The 17797-nt window shown below is 36.7% G+C and overlaps 3 protein-coding genes across 3 annotated transcripts; all 3 read right to left on the bottom strand.

Annotated features, from left to right (window-relative positions):
- Positions 1-451: 451 nt before the first annotated feature.
- Positions 452-5386, bottom strand: LOC110425336 (uncharacterized). Its single transcript, XM_021440226.2, has 8 exons — positions 3836-5386; positions 3521-3747; positions 3109-3441; positions 2248-2494; positions 1629-1757; positions 1312-1527; positions 1056-1179; positions 452-856 (listed from the first exon to the last, which is right to left on the bottom strand). Exons 1-8 carry the CDS (start codon positions 5384-5386, stop codon positions 603-605), a joined length of 3081 nt encoding a protein of 1026 aa, XP_021295901.1. The 3' UTR covers positions 452-602.
- Positions 5387-6737: 1351 nt separating this feature from the next.
- On the bottom strand, positions 6738-12517 carry LOC110425036 (uncharacterized). The gene is made up of 9 exons (XM_021439806.2): positions 12351-12517; positions 9980-11641; positions 9613-9839; positions 9196-9528; positions 8495-8741; positions 8207-8335; positions 7900-8115; positions 7532-7655; positions 6738-7187 (listed from the first exon to the last, which is right to left on the bottom strand). The coding sequence occupies exons 2-9, from the start codon at positions 11528-11530 to the stop codon at positions 6943-6945; spliced, it is 3072 nt and encodes a 1023-aa protein (XP_021295481.1). The 5' UTR covers positions 11531-11641; positions 12351-12517; the 3' UTR covers positions 6738-6942.
- Positions 12518-14643: 2126 nt separating this feature from the next.
- LOC110425266 (proline-rich receptor-like protein kinase PERK3) lies at positions 14644-17584 on the bottom strand. The gene is made up of 8 exons (XM_021440132.1): positions 17052-17584; positions 16718-16889; positions 16411-16640; positions 16119-16245; positions 15967-16038; positions 15693-15876; positions 15457-15589; positions 14644-15160 (listed from the first exon to the last, which is right to left on the bottom strand). Exons 2-8 carry the CDS (start codon positions 16866-16868, stop codon positions 14906-14908), a joined length of 1152 nt encoding a protein of 383 aa, XP_021295807.1. The 5' UTR covers positions 16869-16889; positions 17052-17584; the 3' UTR covers positions 14644-14905.
- Between the last annotated feature and the right edge of the window lie 213 nt (positions 17585-17797).

The raw sequence follows: 17797 nt of genomic DNA, 5'->3' as shown, positions 1-17797 counted from the left end.
AGTCTATGAGATAATCTGGGATTATTCTTTAGTTTTTGCCTTACCCTTAGGATTTGATTCATGTTAGTATGACATAATTTGAACAATCTTTATTTGCCCTCTGCCAGAAAGAATCTTAAATAGGAAAGATCAGAGAAAAAAAGAATAGCAGAACATTATCTGATTCTCATCTTCTTCTCTTAAGTTAGAAGAACATTTTACTGCAAGAGACTGTTAGCCTTTGAGCTGTGAAAGCAATAGCATGATTGACAAATCAACCCTGCCCATCACCTTGCAGTCACTTGCATAATTTATTTGTGGAAGCCTAAAATAAAAGCATCAGATAAAAGTCATGAAGATATGGATCAGCAGACAAGAAAATGAAGGAAATTTTCTTAGACTAATTACAGTGAGCAATTCACTGAAGGTCAATAGTTTCAGATTCTTGACAAAAATTAAAAATAGAGCAAGAAATGTCAAATACAACAACTGGTTCTAGCTGAACATGTTTTGAATAAGAGAAGAAAACTTTCTGAAAATCAAGAGAAGATCCCCTTTTTCGGATCTTGAACTCTAACCTGATATGAGGCCCTTATTTTTTATAGGAATAGTTTTCAACAGGCTTAATTTGAATGGCTCGAATAAGGACAGTTGATTGGTTCAGGCTGCATGGCAAGCCTCAGAATCTCAGCCTGTTCATTTTGGTGTTTTTTCAGAAAACCAGTGGCTGTGGCAGCAGATGGAGCTCTACCAACATATTTGATGTCTTCCACAGATCCCCTACCAATGCCCATCATGGCAGTGTAAAGGCGAGGTGCAATGTAGGTGTAAGCACCCATGTTCATTGGCTCTTCTTGGCACCAGACAATCTCAGCATCTGGTACAATCAAGACAACAATGTGAAGAGCTATTAGTAGTGAAATCAGTAGCACTCAGGTCCTTTTTTTAAAAAAACAAAAAAGGAAAACAGGTCCAAATTAATGACAAAAAATAAAACGAACAATTTTTGAGCAGCTAAGAACTGGCATATGATCAGTAAAAACACACACACTTCATATAAGTTCAGAGGGACATACTTGGATAACGCTTCAGCTCTCGCTGGATGAGATCATAGGGGAATGGACAAAGCTGTTCCACCCTACAAATTGCAATATCATTTACATTCAACCTTTGTCTCTCCTCATCAAGCTCATAATAAACCTGGAATATAAGAAAAGGCATAAATGACTCATTATCAAAATAAGTAAAACAGTCTTTGGAGGGTCAGATACAACATAATTGGTACTCCTCTAATCAACACAATGCATGATAAGATAGGGAAGACAAGCATACCTTTCCAGAACAAAGAACCAGGCGCCTGATACCCTTCTCAAGATCAGAGTGGTGATTCTGGTCTTTTATAAGGCGTTTGAATCTGGTTCCCTGTTTGTCAAAGCCTTCATGGCCTTGGATATCATCAAATTCAGATAAATTTGATTTGCAGAACTTGTACCGAAGCAGGTTCTTTGGAGACATTACAATTAGAGGCTTACGGAATTCCCTGTGTATCTAGAAATGAAGCCCGGTATATCAGCGAGCTAGCAAGTGTTTTTCCCTTTCCTTTTTTTTTTTTTTTTGAATATAAGTACTAGAAGAAGTGCTAAACTCACCTGTCGCCGTAAAACATGAAAGTAATTTGCAGGAGTGGTAGCATTCACAACCTGCCAATTGCATTTCTGTATTTGGTTTCGATGTGTTGGATCCATTTGAGGTATTTCATAAGGGTTCTCACCACTCATCTGCCATTGTCACAGGAAGCATAGTCATTGGAATTCTAAGCTAATTTAGAATAGTTATTCTAAAACATAAAGCATCTTAATCTTGAAATCTTTTAGAACTGAAAAAAAAAATGAGTGTTTTTCTTAGCCAGGCAGATTATCCAGAGAAAAACATTCTTCCAAGCACAAGTTAGGAGAAAATGCTAAGGTTTTACAAGCTATTGGCTGGCAAAGACAAAGGTTTTAAATTGATGTTGTGCTCTTTTCTTTTGGATTCCAAGGTGGGAAGTGTGACATTTCAATGATGAATGATCAAACCAAAGAAATCATTCATGTTCAACAAGCCGAGAAGGATAGTCCCAACATGAACATGATTGAATCCAAAGAAAATCCACCCTCCATCTCTGATTCTAATGGTGCGGTAATATCAAAAGCAATAACAAAAATAACAGCAAAGCTCAACTGAAACACAAAAGTTTAATAGATATCCCATGATATGATAGGTTAGCACCTGTAGGAAACGCTCCAGTCTCGCGCTTGAATGTTCAGGACCTTGGCCATCATAACCATGAGGAAGAAGTACTACAAGCCCTGTCTGACGCAGCCACTTAGACTCTCCACTGCTTAGGAACTGATCAAATATAACTTGAGCTCCATTAGCAAAATCACCGAATTGAGCCTCCCACAGTACCAATGCGTCTGGATTTTCCATTGAGTAACCCAGTTCAAATCCAAGAACTCCAAATTCTGAAAGAGAGCTGCCAGCAAGACATATATTGCTCAATTATAGAACAAATATAGAACCTATAAACAGCTAAAACCCAACTTGATAAAAGAGGATGATGGCAGCATACTTCAATGCAGTACTTAAAAAATGGGAGATTATCCTTTAAACCTCCTCTACGAGCAGCATTTATTCCAAAGCTGCATCCTAAGACAAGAAGGATGCAGGACTTGCATTTGTATCTGAGATGCACACAATCTGAGAGATACCTTGATGCATCTTAGAAAGCATCCAGACAAATTACATTTAGAGGTTTGCAAAAGATTCCCTGTTAATATTTGATGGAGATCATAGAGCTTATACTTGCTTGCACTTAAAAGGCTTACATTAAAGAATTACTTTCCATTTTTCCCCATTTTGGCTAAAGACCCTACAAAGTAATATATATGCTTAAATAGATAAAAGGTGGCTTAAGGAAGATAGAAGTTGAAGTTTGGAAAAACCGAAAGAATAGCTCAAGCTGAAATATAAATAAATAGTTAATATGTTAAAACAAAATATGAGAGCATAAAACATAGTGGCAAGACGTCACTGTTGATAGAGTCTAGTTTATGGTGACGGGACATAAAAAGGTTAACAAACTTCTACCTGTTACTTACGGTAAACATCTCTTCATTCTGGTTCTCCATGACATGGTCTAAAGGACAATATTTATCTCCTGTTTCCTGATGATGAACCATAGCATGCCGATGACTAAATGTACCTCTTTCAACATCCTGGCCACTGAGTCTAACATGGTTACCTTCCACCAGCAATGTTGCAAAAGCAAGTGCCTCCCCCATTGCCCAGTCAAGGCCCTCCCCTGTTTCAATCATCCGTGCACGATCTTCATATACCTTCTTTACTGCTCTATGGGGCTTGAAATCTTCTGGAAGAACTGTAATTGCTCTGCCAACTTTCTTTAGTATATCCGGGTTTACCCTGTTAACAGCAAGGAAATTTAAGCACAAAATCGTGGTGGTCAGTAACCAAGAACAAGATTGATAATAGATGTGCCAACCCAGTGTTTCTGATACGTGAAAGCTGCTCAGGTGACTTGAACCCTTCCCAATTAGTTGAAAGCCAGTCCCTTCTCTGCTGAACATAATCTTTACTATTTAAGAATTCTTCACTGAGAATGGACTCAACCTTTTTTTGTGTCCTATCAATATCTTCCTGTGTCACCTCCCCAGATTCTAGAAGCTTGTTTTTGTAAATTTCAAGAGATGAGGGATGCTTTTGAATGACCTGTTAGCACCCAGGCCTAGATTACGAAGAAGATAAAATTTTGACATGAGAAAACAAAAAGTGAGAAACAGGATATTAAAAGACTAACCTTGTACATTTTAGGCTGTGTGAAAAATGGCTCATCAATCTCATTATGCCCGAATCGTCGATAACACACTATATCAACTACAACATCTGAATGGAATGTCTGTCGCCATTGTGCTGCAAGCTCACATACATGAACAACTGCCTCTATATTGTCACCATTAACATGAAAAATGGGAGCATTTAAGGCCTTGGCAACATCAGTACAATATTGTGAAGATCTTCCGGACCTTGGATCAGTTGTAAAGGCTACTTGATTATTCACTACAATGTGTATAGTCCCACCCGTAGTGTAGTTTGGTAATGCACTAAGATGCAGAGTTTCATACACCACCCCTTGTCCAGCAAAGCTACCGTCCCCATGAATCAGTACAGCCATGTTCCTAGTCCTGTCCAAATCATTGGAAAAATATTGCTTTGCTCTAGTTTTTCCAATAACAACAGGGTCTACAGCTTCCAAATGACTTGGATTTGCAACCAAAGACAGATGAAATCTCTTCCCACCCCTAGTTGGGCGATCATAAGAAGTTCCCAAGTGATACTTAACATCACCGGTTCCTGTGTAAAGCCCGGTTTCATCTTCCAACTTTGAGTTCTTGTCAAACTCACTGAATATCTGACGTAGCGGTTTTCTAAAAACATTACCCAAAACGTTTAATCTGCCTCTATGAGGCATGCCAACAACTATATTCTCAACCCCCATATCGGCAGCTCTGTCAAACATCTCCTTCATACCAGGAATCAAAGTCTCTCCACCTTCAAGTCCAAATCTCTTAGCTGTTTTCATCTTTGTGGCCAAGAAATTCTCAAACTGTGTACTCCATATAAGCCTATCAAGAATGACAACACGGCGATCCTTATTGTACTGCATTGGTATCGGAGTTTCAATCTTTTCTCTTAACCAGTTACATTTCTCACGGTCCTCAATATGCATATACTCATAGCCAATGCTCCCACAATATGCTTGCTCAAGACGGGTCAATATGGACCTGAGAGTCTGTACCGGACGATTTTCAGATAAAAATCCTGACATGCTCCATACACCTATGAAGAATTCCCTGTCAAGATCAGTTTCCGTGAAACCATAAAATGCAGGGTCTAATTCATCAGGAATTTCCCTTTCCTCCAAGCACAAGGGATCTAAATTTGCTTTCAGGTGACCATTAACTTGGTAAGACCTTACAAGCAACAGCAAACGCATGCTCTCATGTATGGTTTGGTCTGAAACTCCAGGCGACCCTGATGCCTGTCCAACAAAATTCCTGAAGAAATTATCCCAGGATTCGTCAACACTGTTTGGATCAGCTTCCCAAGCTCTTTGAAGTTCTTCTAAGTACACACTGCTTGTTCCATCAAGAAAGCTATCAGCTAGCCTGGAAAGAGGCACAGCTCTCGGAACAGGTGAGGCTTGCTCCTTTCTTTTGAAGATAGTGGAATGAAAACATCGATTCTGTGAAGGAAGGTTTCTTGCTCTCACTGCATATGATCCACCCTGAGAAAGACTTCTTCTAATGGCTAGATTTCCCAGACAAGAACTTGCTCTAAACCAAGCCATTGCTTATGACACAAGCTATCCAAAAGAATTGCCAGCAGACACACAAGATTGTACTTCCAAGGCTTAATCCTCAATCATGAACATATCTGAACAAATCAAAAACAAAAAATCAAGTCTATCAAGGTCACAGAAGGAGAAAAAAAAAATAAAAATCTCTAAAACTATTATATATGTGATCTACTACTAAAGATCAAAAAAAGATATGAATGGTGGAAATGACATAACTAAGATGCATGTAGCATAATGTATATGACTCTCTGATTATGTCATAATCTATAGTTTAGTGAAAATTCACATCTTACTTTCAAAACTAGAAGATGAGGGTTCAAATCTTCTTAAATTATCCATGAAGCATGTATGGGTGTGCATCAATTTTTGTTAAATAAATATCGAGGGAAAGATTTACAATGATTTTAAACCAAAGAGAAAAAAAACAAAGAAAGGAATATTGGGCAAGATTGATCATACCAGGTTGAAAGTTAGAGAGATAACAGAAAAAACTCAAATTAAAAGAAAAAAAGAAAAATTAACTGAATAAGATAGACTGTGAAAAGAGTTAAGAGTGTTAAACTCTTTTTTTTTTTTTACATGCACATGCAAAAAAATAAAATAAAAGAAAATCACGAAATATATGGTTCAAAGTATAAGGAGATAACTATGGGCTTGGTAGCCAAGTGGTGCATTTTCCATTTTAAGTGGAGACAATTTAGAGTCTTAGGTACCTTATTATGAATAATTTTGGTAGTCAAATTTACATCCCTTCAATATTATTCGTAAACAGTTTTTGTAAATTAAAACGGGTAGACACTGAAAACACATTTCATACAAATTCTCAATCATAACACATGAAATGTTTTCAATTATAAAAAATTTTATAGGTTGTCAATGCATTAAATATAAACCGATATTTAATAACATTCTTCTATTCCAAAGGAAAATTTTTTTACTTTCTTTTTACTACTTTTACTTTCCTTTTGACACAAACATTAGATTTCATAAATTCCATTGATCTCGTTCGTTGAAACGATATATGGATAAGGGTTGGGGAAGATAAGGCTTCTTTCCAATGCTATTTGCTCGTTGTTTCTCATGACATTTTCCTTCAAATCCTTTCCCCGTATCTGACTGATTCTTTGCCAACTATCTTGTAACTCTTTCCTTTACCATTACAAAGATAAACAAGAGGCAAAAGTTATAGCTTTGATCCATAGATATTTTTTCTCTATTTTCCAGGAAATATGAAACCCAACCCTCAATTTCTCTGACAGTTGCCCCCCGAAGCTGCATCGTTTTGCCTTAAAAGTATGCAAAAAAGTCTTGTGAAGAGCAAGACAGTTCATAAACCAAAAAATAGTACAATGAAAGTTATGCATCGATTATCTCAGATATTTTGACAGTCGGTTCACCTTGCGTATAGTAACAATGGTGCCTTGGCAGACAAGGAATAGGAAAAAATGGCAAGCATCAACATAACAACCCTAACAAAGGGTTCCAAGCTCTGCACCAGACGTTATTAAGAAAATTGTATAATGCTATACTGTTTCAAGTTTGATTTTTCAGACAGAGACATGGAACTTGATTGGTTCAGGTTGAATGGCCTTTTGCACAAGCTCAGTTTGTTCCTTCACATGAACTACATAGAAACCAGTGGCAGTGGAAGCAGATGGAGCACGACCGATGTACTTGATATCCTCAAAGGTTCCTCTACCCAGTGCTTGCATTGAAGTGGCGAGACGAGGTGCAATGTAACTGAATGCACCCATGTTCATTGGTTCTTCTTGGCACCAAACAATCTCCGCGTCTAATGAAAGAACCCAAAAGAAAAATCAGAAATCATGACTCAATATAAGAAAAAAAGGCTCAAATACATGAAAATTTACTAAACCTAACAGTGCATAAAGCCCCACAGCAGGCACATCCAGTTTCTCTATAAAAGTAAAGACGAAGAGACGAGGCTCCAAAATAAATAAAAGTAGAAAACCCATTGCAATTTATTCAGCAGCAGCCTTTTTATCAGCAAATATTACCCTAGTGTACTCTCAAAATATTTCCAGCCAAGAAAAAAAATTACAAAATGCTTCAATTCTGATTTTAGTTTCCATGAGTGCTAAAGAACAAGTTCCAGTCTGAGTTTGGATTACATACTTGGATATCGCTTAAGCTCTCGCTGGATGAGGTCATAAGGGACCGGGCAAAGCTGCTCCACACGACATATAGCAACATCTGTAGCATTGTTCTTCTTTCTCTCATCATCAAGCTCATAGTAAACCTGAAAGCAGATAGAACATGGAATTATTAAATAAAAAACAACACAAATATTAAACCCACCAAAAAGATCCAGCACAAAAAAAGAATTGCTCCTTGTTGGCTCAGAAAACTAAGCTTGAAGCCCAACAAGATAACTTATAATTTCTTAGTTGTCCGGTTCAGTCTACCAGATAAAATTCCAGAATTAAATTGCTTTTACAAGTGATAAAAGAGGAAAACAAGGAGTAACCAAGGGCATAGCACACCTTTCCAGAACAAAGTACCAAGCGTCTGATACCCTCCTCAAGGTCAGAGTGCATATTCTGATCCTTTATGAGGCGCTTAAATCTGGTTCCTTGTTTATCAAAACCAGGGTGCCCTTGGACGTCATCAAACTCAGAAAGATTTGATTTGCAGTCCTTGTGACGAAGCAAGTTTTTAGGGGACATCACAATAAGAGGCTTACGGAATTCCCTGTGTATCTGAGAGAGGAGAAGGGAAACAATAAGAAAAGGAAACAGCAAGACTAGCCTCAAAGCTCAAGCATCATTAATAACCATCAGTTGCACTTACCTGACGCCGCAATACATGGAAATAATTAGCAGGTGTTGTAACATTAACCACCTGCCAGTTGCACTCCTGAATTTGCTTACGAAGAGTTGGATCCATTTCAGGTATCACAAAAGGATTGTCATCGCTCATCTGTCAAATTATAACAATGTACTATCAATGCGCAATTAAGTCCAAGATGTTTTTTTCTTTTTTTGATGTATAGAGGGAGCATAGCCAGAATGCAAATACAACAAGAATGAAGCTAAATCAGGATGTAAAGAACAATGAATGTCCTTTCATGGGAAATACCTGAAGATAACGCTCTAGTCGTGCACTCGAATGTTCAGGACCTTGGCCATCATAACCATGAGGAAGCATCACAACCAGACCAGTTTGACGCAGCCACTTTGACTCCCCACTACTCAGAAACTGATCAAAGATCACTTGCGCCCCATTAGCAAAGTCACCAAATTGTGCTTCCCACATGACCAAGGAATTTGGATTTTCCATTGAGTAACCCAATTCGAATCCAAGCACACCAAACTCTGAAAGAGAACTGCAGTCAAGGACACATATTGCTCAGAAAGGAATCCAAAATTAACAGAAAGAACAGAAGACTAAAAACTACACAAAATTATCAAGCACAGTCTAACAATTCTAAGGCAGGGACATAACTTTCCACAAGGAGCAAGGAGATCGTCTGTAAAGCAGAAAACTATCAAGTTACAAGTGAAAGATATAAACTGTGAATCTGTACAAGTCATTGCATATGGTGAACCATATCAAAGGCCCATTCCAAGTATGAGGTGCAGCCAAGTTTATCAGTGTTCAATATGTTATGCCACAAAGCAGAACACAATAAATATCTTATTTGCTACGTTTGCTCAGATGACAAGACTTCTTTCGCAAACACATATAAATAGACTCCAAATTAACCTTAAAATAACAAGAGTTCTACAAATAAGGTCCGTTTTTTACTAAGACAAAAAGCTCAACACATAAACGTTTACCTATTGCTGACAGTAAACATCTCCTCATTTTGGTTGATGATAACATGGTCCAGAGGGCAATGCTGCTCCCCAGTTTCCTGATCATGTAGCACAGAATGCCGATGACTGAATGTACCCCTTTCAACATCCTGACCACTCAACCTAACATGGTTACCTTCCACCAACAAGGTAGCAAACGCAAGTGCTTCCCCCATAGCCCAGTCAAGACCCTCCCCTGTCTCAATCATCTGTGCACGTTGGTCATAAACCTTCTTTACTGCTCTATGAGGCTTAAAATTATCTGGAAGGGTTGTGATTGCTTTGCCAACATTCTTCAATATCTCAGGCTTTACCCTGCATAATGTAAAAGTTTCATCAGTGAGTACAGATCACAGCTACCCCAAATGAAAGTTGAAATTGACAAAAAAGCCAACCAACCCAGTATTTCTGACACGTGAAATTTGTTCTGGTGACTTGAATCCTGTCCAATAAGCAGACAGCCAGTCCCTTCTTTTTGGAACATAATCTTTGCTGGCCAAAAATTCTTCATTAAGAATTTTACTGACCTTCTCACTTATCCGACCAATATCTTCCTCCATCACCTGCCCAGACTCTAACAATTTGTTTTGGTAGATCTGAAGAGCTGAGGGGTGATTCCGAATGATCTGTTAGAAGCAAAAAGAACCTAAATGTTAGAAGTTTTGTTCACTTCTCAGAAGCATGCAAGACCATAATATATACAGGAACAACTACAACATATGTAAAAGAAAAATACATAACCAAACAGATAACTAGGCTGGCGGACCTTATACATTTTTGGCTGTGTAAATGATGGCTCATCGATCTCATTATGACCAAATCTACGATAACAGACCAAATCAACCACCACATCTGAATGGAAGGTTTGGCGCCATTCTGCTGCAAGCTCACAAGCATGGACAACTGCCTCCACATCATCTCCATTTACATGAAAAATGGGAGCATTCAAGGCCTTGGCAACATCAGTACAATACTGTGAAGATCTGCCCGCCCTTGGATCAGTTGTAAAGGCCACTTGGTTGTTCACTACAATATGTATAGTCCCACCAGTTGTGTAGTTGGGAAGGGCACTAAGATGAAGAGTTTCATAAACTACACCCTGTCCAGCAAAGCTACCATCTCCATGAATCAAAATAGCCATGTTCTTGGTCCTGTCCACATCATTGGAATAATACTGCTTTGCTCTAGTTTTTCCAACAACAACTGGGTCCACAGCTTCCAAGTGACTGGGGTTTGCAACTAAAGACAAATGGATTCTCTTTCCACCTCTTGTAGGTCGATCATAAGAAGTTCCCAAGTGATATTTGACATCACCAGTTCCTGTGTAAAGCCCTACTTCATCCACAGGCTTTGTACCACCACTGAACTCACTAAATATTTGACGAAGTGGCTTTCGAACAACATTACCTAGCACATTCAATCTTCCTCTATGAGGCATTCCAATCACTATGCTCTCAACTCCAAGGTCTGCAGCCCTGTCAAACATCTCTTTCATTCCCGGAATCAAAGTCTCACCTCCTTCCAGCCCAAACCTTTTAGCTGTTGTCCACTTAGTGGCCAAGAAATTCTCAAACTGCGTACTCCATATAAGCCTGTCAAGAATGACTTCACGACGCTGACGATTGTACTGCATCGGAGTTGGGGTTTCAATCTTGTCTCTTAACCAGTTACACTTCTCACGGTCAGCAATGTGCATGTACTCAAACCCAATTCTTCCACAGTAAGCCTGTTCAAGCCTAGTCAAAATTGACCTCAGTGTTTGCACTGGTCGGTTTTCTGATAAAAATCCAGACATCCTCCACACACCTAAAAAGAATTCTCTATCAAGATCAGCTTCAGTAAAACCATAAAGAGCTGGATCCAAATCATCAGGGATTTCTCGTTCCTCTAAATCCAAGGGATCCAACTTTGCTTTCATGTGACCATTAACCTGGTAAGCCCTCACAAGCAATAACAGTCGCATACTCTCCTGAATTGTCTGGCCTGAAATTCCAGGGGATGTGGCAGCCTGACCCACAAAATTCCTGAAAAAATTGTCCCATGACTCATCAACACTATCTGGGTCAACTTCCCAGGCCCTTTGAAGCTCCTCTAAGTACACACTACTGGTTCCATCTAAGAAACTGTCAGTTAGCTTAGAAAGTGGCACAGGGCGAGGAACAGGTGCAGACTGTGCCTTAGATTTAAAGACAGTGGTATGAAAATATCGATTCTGTGACGGAACAATACGTGATCTTGCAGCATATGATCCACCCTGAGACAAAGTCCTCCTGATAGCAAGCTTTGCCATACTAGAACCAGCTCTAAACCACCCCATATCTATCAATCAACAATATCTATGCGCCACTGATTCCCAAAGAGTATACTATACCTCCAGGATCAGACGTCAATCAAAAAACCATCTGCCCTTATTTTATATATCAAAAACCTATTTAAAGAATATACAAATTATTAAACAGGATACATGTAAGAAAATTTGACAACATTGATAGCTCAAATGCAGGAAAGTGCATAAATTTGTTCAATCTATGCATCCAATTTCACTAATATTCTTAAGCTAGCTCTCACAAAAGTGACAACTTTCATAGTTCAAATGCTAGAAACACATAAAAATTTTCGATTTATGACATAAAACTAGCCTACAACAAGGTTATGAATATAAATGAAGGATACCACTGCTCCAATGCTACAAACGAATAAAACAATAACGAAATTAGACTGTCTTCACAATTACAGTAATGATGTCAACTAAATGAACAAAATTTTCAAGAAAAAATCAAAACTTCTTGTAAAGCTTAAAATAATCCAAATAAAATCCGATAGCACAATTCAATGTAAATTTCTCGCCTTTACACTTAGTTCAAACGGATCAAATCAATTCAAAGAAACAGCTGTTTACTGATTATGGCATATTCATCCAAACAAAAACCAACAAAATTTATTAAAAAAAAGAAAAAAAAAAGATCAAATCAAAAAAACAAATTGAAGAAAAAGAAAATCAACAAAGGGGAAGTAGATTTACCAGTGACACTCAAGAGATAATCAGTGTTTAGTAGATACAGAAAATTAAAATTAAAAAAAACGTTAAAATTAAAGTGAAGGAAATGTTTGGAGAGGAAGAAAACAAAGGGAATAACCTGGAAAATGGGAGAGAAAATTTTCAAACCCTAAGGCGAAGGTGACGGTGACGGTGACTGTAGGCTTCAAGACTTGTTAAGACCAAAATCTTGGTCTGCTCTTCCTCCTTTTATTCTTCCCTTTTCCTTTCGTATTTTCTTTTCTGGACAAACCTAATTTTAGTTGCCCTTTTTCCCTTTTTTTTTTTTTTCATTTGGACATACCATTTTTTAAGTTCTAAATAAAAATAAAAATAAAAATTGGGAAAATATTATTCTTACCTCAATTAATTAATTTTCCTTAAAATATTATCAAAATTATTTAAAAGAATAGACGTTATGGTTCATATTTAACATTTTATATATTAAAATTATATATTTATTTATTTAAATTGAAGTCCACTTGTCATTGCGTTTCTTCGACGCTCTTAGTAAGAGCCAACTTTGAATAAATTCAAGAGTCATGATTATTCGAAAATAATTGTGATTTATCCACAAAAAGGAAAAATAAGAAAATAGTTTTGATTTGAAACAATTTACTCTTAGATTCCCTTTGCTTTTATTTAGCATCTTCAACAGTGAATAGATTTTTCTTTTTTATTATAATTTTTAAAATATATATATAAATATAAATAATTTTCACAAATTCACATTTTTAATTCAAAAATTATAACTATTAACTAAAAAATATATAAATGATTTGTTTCATTTTATCATAATGCTTTTACAAATAGAAACAGATCCACCTTAATTTGATATTTTCTCCATTATGATATCTATCACAAACTATCATATATTTATAAAAATTTAAATAAATTATAATATTATTTATCATAAATTAATATTTTAAATTAAAAAATATATTTACTAATTAAAAAATTTATTTATACAATAAATAAGACTTTTCTTTTGACATTCGTAATATTTTATTACATTCTAATTACACTAATTCTTTTATAAATCAAAAAAAAATCTTCTTTAATTCGATTTTATCTCGACTGTAACATCTTTCACGAGCAATCACGTATTAGTGGAAATTTGAATAAATCATGACACTACTTATCACGAAGTCACATATTCAATAAAAGCTAAACCCTAAAATTTGAATTAGCTTTCGGTAAAATCATGTCCCTAGAAGACCTTCGTCCTCGTCGGAAGCAGAGAGAGAAGTTTTGATGGCGACGACAAGGCATACGAAAATCCAGAAGGCCGACCATTCAAAGTGGGGTCCCATTATTTGACTTTCAAATTCTTTATTTCTTTCTTTATTTAATATTTTTTGTCTTAAAAATCTAGGTCAATTCGATTGATTTGGACACATAATATTAAGAACCAGACCGACCTAGCTACAACAATAAAGCATATGATTAGATCATCAATTAAACTTCTGCGTTAATTTTCAACTTAGCAATACTTTTAATTTTCAACTAAAATCATATTTCTTAATTTAGAAAAATTTCAAACTTCTAAATTCTATAATAAGATTAGAGCACAATAAATTATATAAATTATATCAATTATTTATTTTTTAACACGATAAATTATATAAAAAACGAAAGCTTTTCTATTTTGAGAAAGAAAACATATCATCTTTCTTTCTCTCATTGTGTCCTCCCCTCTCCCCTTTTCTAGAATTCAGGTTAACCTATTGATGTAAGCTTACAATAAATTCACCACTCAATCACATGTGCCATGCTATTGCAACCCATTTATATCATATCTGAATTATTTCTGCACATGGCTCCCATGCTTACACACATGGGAAAAAAATGGGTTTTGTCATAAGTCATAATCATCATTTTCCTGTGTACAAAGTGAAGTGGCTTTGACTGAAAATTGTCTGCCATGGACCATGGTGAGACAGGGAAGGCCATTCAAGCACTGATATTAACTTGTTTTCCAGCAGAAAACCCATTGCTGCAGTGCAGCCTTTTCAAAGTGAAGACAACTACCACTCTTCCTTGTCACTACCAAAAGTTTACCCCCAAGGAGATTAGCTTCTCTGAAAATTAATAGTTATCATATCCATGCTTTCTGACCTGAGATGGTCCACTGGCTATAAATTGTTAACTTGCTTGTTTGTTTTAAGAATTACAGGGAATTAAAGAATATATTAATTAAAATTACATTCACATGTTTTCTGTCATGATATACACTAAAATGTGAAGTGTTTAAATTAAAATTCACGATTACCTTTTATAAAAAAATTTTCAAAAGTTAAAAATAATATGAATATTTAAATACTCAATCTCACTTCAGTACACAATTGATGTGAAATTTAAAATTTTCTTCCGGGGTCAAAACATTCTACCTATGTTATCATTTATTTTTGAAATCATAGTTACATTTCATATCTTTTTATTTACAATTTATATTGACATAAATCCCATGGTCCCCAATAATTAAACCCCAGACCACCCATTTGGGTGAGATGTTACATTTCAGTACTTTAATGGAATCCCAATCCCTGAATGAATCCCCTGCCACACCAAAAACAAATAAGGCAGAAAGGCCCTAAAATTTGTTGATGAGTTTATTAGGCTTAACTTTTAGCTCAAATGTATCAAGGAATCTCTCTATTTTGAAGAAGCAAACAGCTCACTGCCTAGAGTAATTGTAGCAGTACCTTCACCCATCACTGTTGTCAGTGCCATCTCTTTCTCATGAATCTGTTCAAGCAGAAGCACAACTTTGTCCATTCTGGGCCTGCATTTTGCTGGAAAAGTCATGCATTGTAATGTCAGCCTGATCATGTCCCTGATTCCTTCCATGGTGAAGCTTCCAACCAGTCGATGGTCCACAAAATTGTCTGAACTCAACCGTGATCGTACCTTCAAAAAAGTTACAAAAAAGAAATAGACTTTAATTATTAATTGGTCTCTATCACTGATTTTTGCATGTGAGGTGATAGGTCTGCAGAAGGGAGAGTAAGCAAAAAAATGTGAGTATTGACAGAAAAGAGCACATTTCTGCTACAAGCAAACAACCCTTTCGGATTCATGAACCTGAAAGATTAAGATTTAGCTTGTAACTTGATGAAGAAAAACATCAAAAGAAATCCATGGAGCATCATAATTACGTAACTTCCTGGTGTCCATAGTTAAACAGCAGGTTAACTACAGCATACCCATTCTATTAAACTTTCGTTGGATACCAAGGAATCCATATGCACAGCCTCCTGTCCAGTTATGAGCTCCAAAAGAAATACCCCGAAGCTGTAAACATCACTCATTTCAGTGAAGGTCCCTGATGCTTCTGCCCTGACATTGATTAACATGATTAACTGAGTAAATGGTCAAGGCTATTCTATTCTGCCACCAAAAAAAAAAAGTAATGCAAGTTTTAAGAGAAATCGATTCATACTCTGGATCTTGAAAAACAGTGACACTAGCCGTGCAAGATGGACCTCCTTCCTCAATCCTTTGAAGTAGGTTCCAGACCCCAGCATCGGCGACCTTAGCTATGAAGTTCTCATCAACCAAGACATTGGCTGTTTTGAAATTCCTGTGTACTAATGGAGGTTTCAGGCCATGCAAATGACATAAACCTGCACAGGATAAACATAATTTCCCTTTATTTTTGAAACCTTCTTGAGTTAGTCTAGCATTTCCTCACCAGATAAATCTGTTGGATTCACCTTTGGCCGCCCCCAGTGCTATGGATAGCCTCTGCTTGAACTCTAATCTAGTTGATGACTCCATTCTAGAATCTGCCAAAGAATTGATGGACAAGATGCGTTTCATTGATGATCATAAAAAAAAAAAACTAATGTTGTTAATGAGTCATTACCATATAGGTGATTGCACATGCTGCCGTTTGGTAAATATTCATAGACCAACATCTGTGATCCACTTTCCTGGCAGTAGCCTTGAAGAGTAACTAAATTACGGTGTTGAATCTCTGACAAATAAATTGCCTGTTGTACATACATAGATGTTAACTTTCTGTCTGAATCCTACAAGTTTCGAGCTGTTAAAATGTAAAATGTTAAGCTGATGATCCATACTTCATCCATTTACTGTTGGCTTAGAAGTAAGAACAAAATTCTAATGCTTGACATTTCATGGGACTTTGATTATACCTCCGCAACAAACTCCTGCTGGGGAGCTCCTTGACGTCTTTTAATAGCTACTACAGTGTCACGAAGCAAAACTTTATACACTGAACCAAAACTCCCATGTCCAATGAGATTACCTGCATTGAATTGTTTGGTAGCCTGCTCCAACTCCTCCAATGTGAACCTTCTTCCCTGAGTTCCGAATAAAGAAAATCCAGCTGCAGAACTTGGCCCAACTCCTCTATTCCACTCGGCTGCGATGTTGGAGCAGGAAGGAATGTAGTGATTAAAGAAGTGAAGCATGAATTGCTAGAAAAAAATGAAACCTTACCTCGTGCAGAAGGATCTGAGGAACCTGTATCAGAGTTTCTATTCGAAAAGTTCTTATTTTGTGACTTGCAGAACCAAATGAATCCAATTACCATTGCCAGAAATGCAAGTGCCCCCATAGCACCTCCAACTATAGTTACAGTCTTCGACATCTTCTCTATTGAACATTGAACCTGCAATGCGGAAAACCCAGAGAATTTTTAGTTCAAGTATTTAACAAAAAACAAACAGGTGATCTTAAAATATAGGCTATAAAATAATACATTAATGATTCAATTATGTAATTATGAAATGGAAGACTAAATTCCAGATTCAAGAACTCAACATTGTAGTACCTGCCACAGGAAGCAGAGATCAAGGGATCCTTATAATTGAACTTTGCTTGACTAAATTTGGTTTTTTGCGCAATGGCTCCCACTGGTCCACTCCTATTCTTGATGCAAACAAAGTGTTCAAGAAAGGTAGCTGGCCGGTCTTTACTATCTACTTGGCAGTTTAGTGCTTAAACAACCCTTTTGCTTCTTCAAATTCATCCACGTTGTTGTACAATAATCTTCAGCAACTCATCAAAGCTGGCACTAGAGAACAAGCCTGATTGATGATGAACATTCTTTCCTTGCAAACAACCCTTTGTTTCATTTGCTTTTGAATGGGTGGAGGAAGATATTGAAAACAAGATAGCTCAAAGAAGAAGTTATTACCCAATATCTTATATTTGATGGGCCTGATAATTGTATGTACATTTGGTATTCATTCACTAAAACTTCATAATCTGTCACCATTCTTCAAAATAAAAGTACCAAGGACAGAAGGAAGAGCATTTGATACAGACAGAAGGATTTCTGTCAAGAGAAGAGATGGTAAACTATGTACACCAGGGTTTAACATCTTTGCACATGAATAAAAATATATATTTATTAAGCTTACTAGCCCCACCATCAGAAAATCAATGCCCATGTGGGGTGTTGTAACGAGCTGTAAATAGTTTTTTTTTATTTTTTTATCATTTTATCATTTGGATATGGACAGGTATGAAAGTGACTTTAAGTGGACAGGCTCTGGAAGACATAATAATTGAAGG

This window comes from Theobroma umbraticum, unplaced genomic scaffold (assembly GCF_002168275.2).
Source record: "Theobroma umbraticum cultivar Fairchild unplaced genomic scaffold, ASM216827v3 scaffold_81.0, whole genome shotgun sequence".
NCBI classification, from domain to species: domain Eukaryota; kingdom Viridiplantae; phylum Streptophyta; class Magnoliopsida; order Malvales; family Malvaceae; genus Theobroma; species Theobroma umbraticum.
Note: the sequence above shows the minus strand (reverse complement) of the source record. Positions and strands in the feature narration are given on the sequence as shown.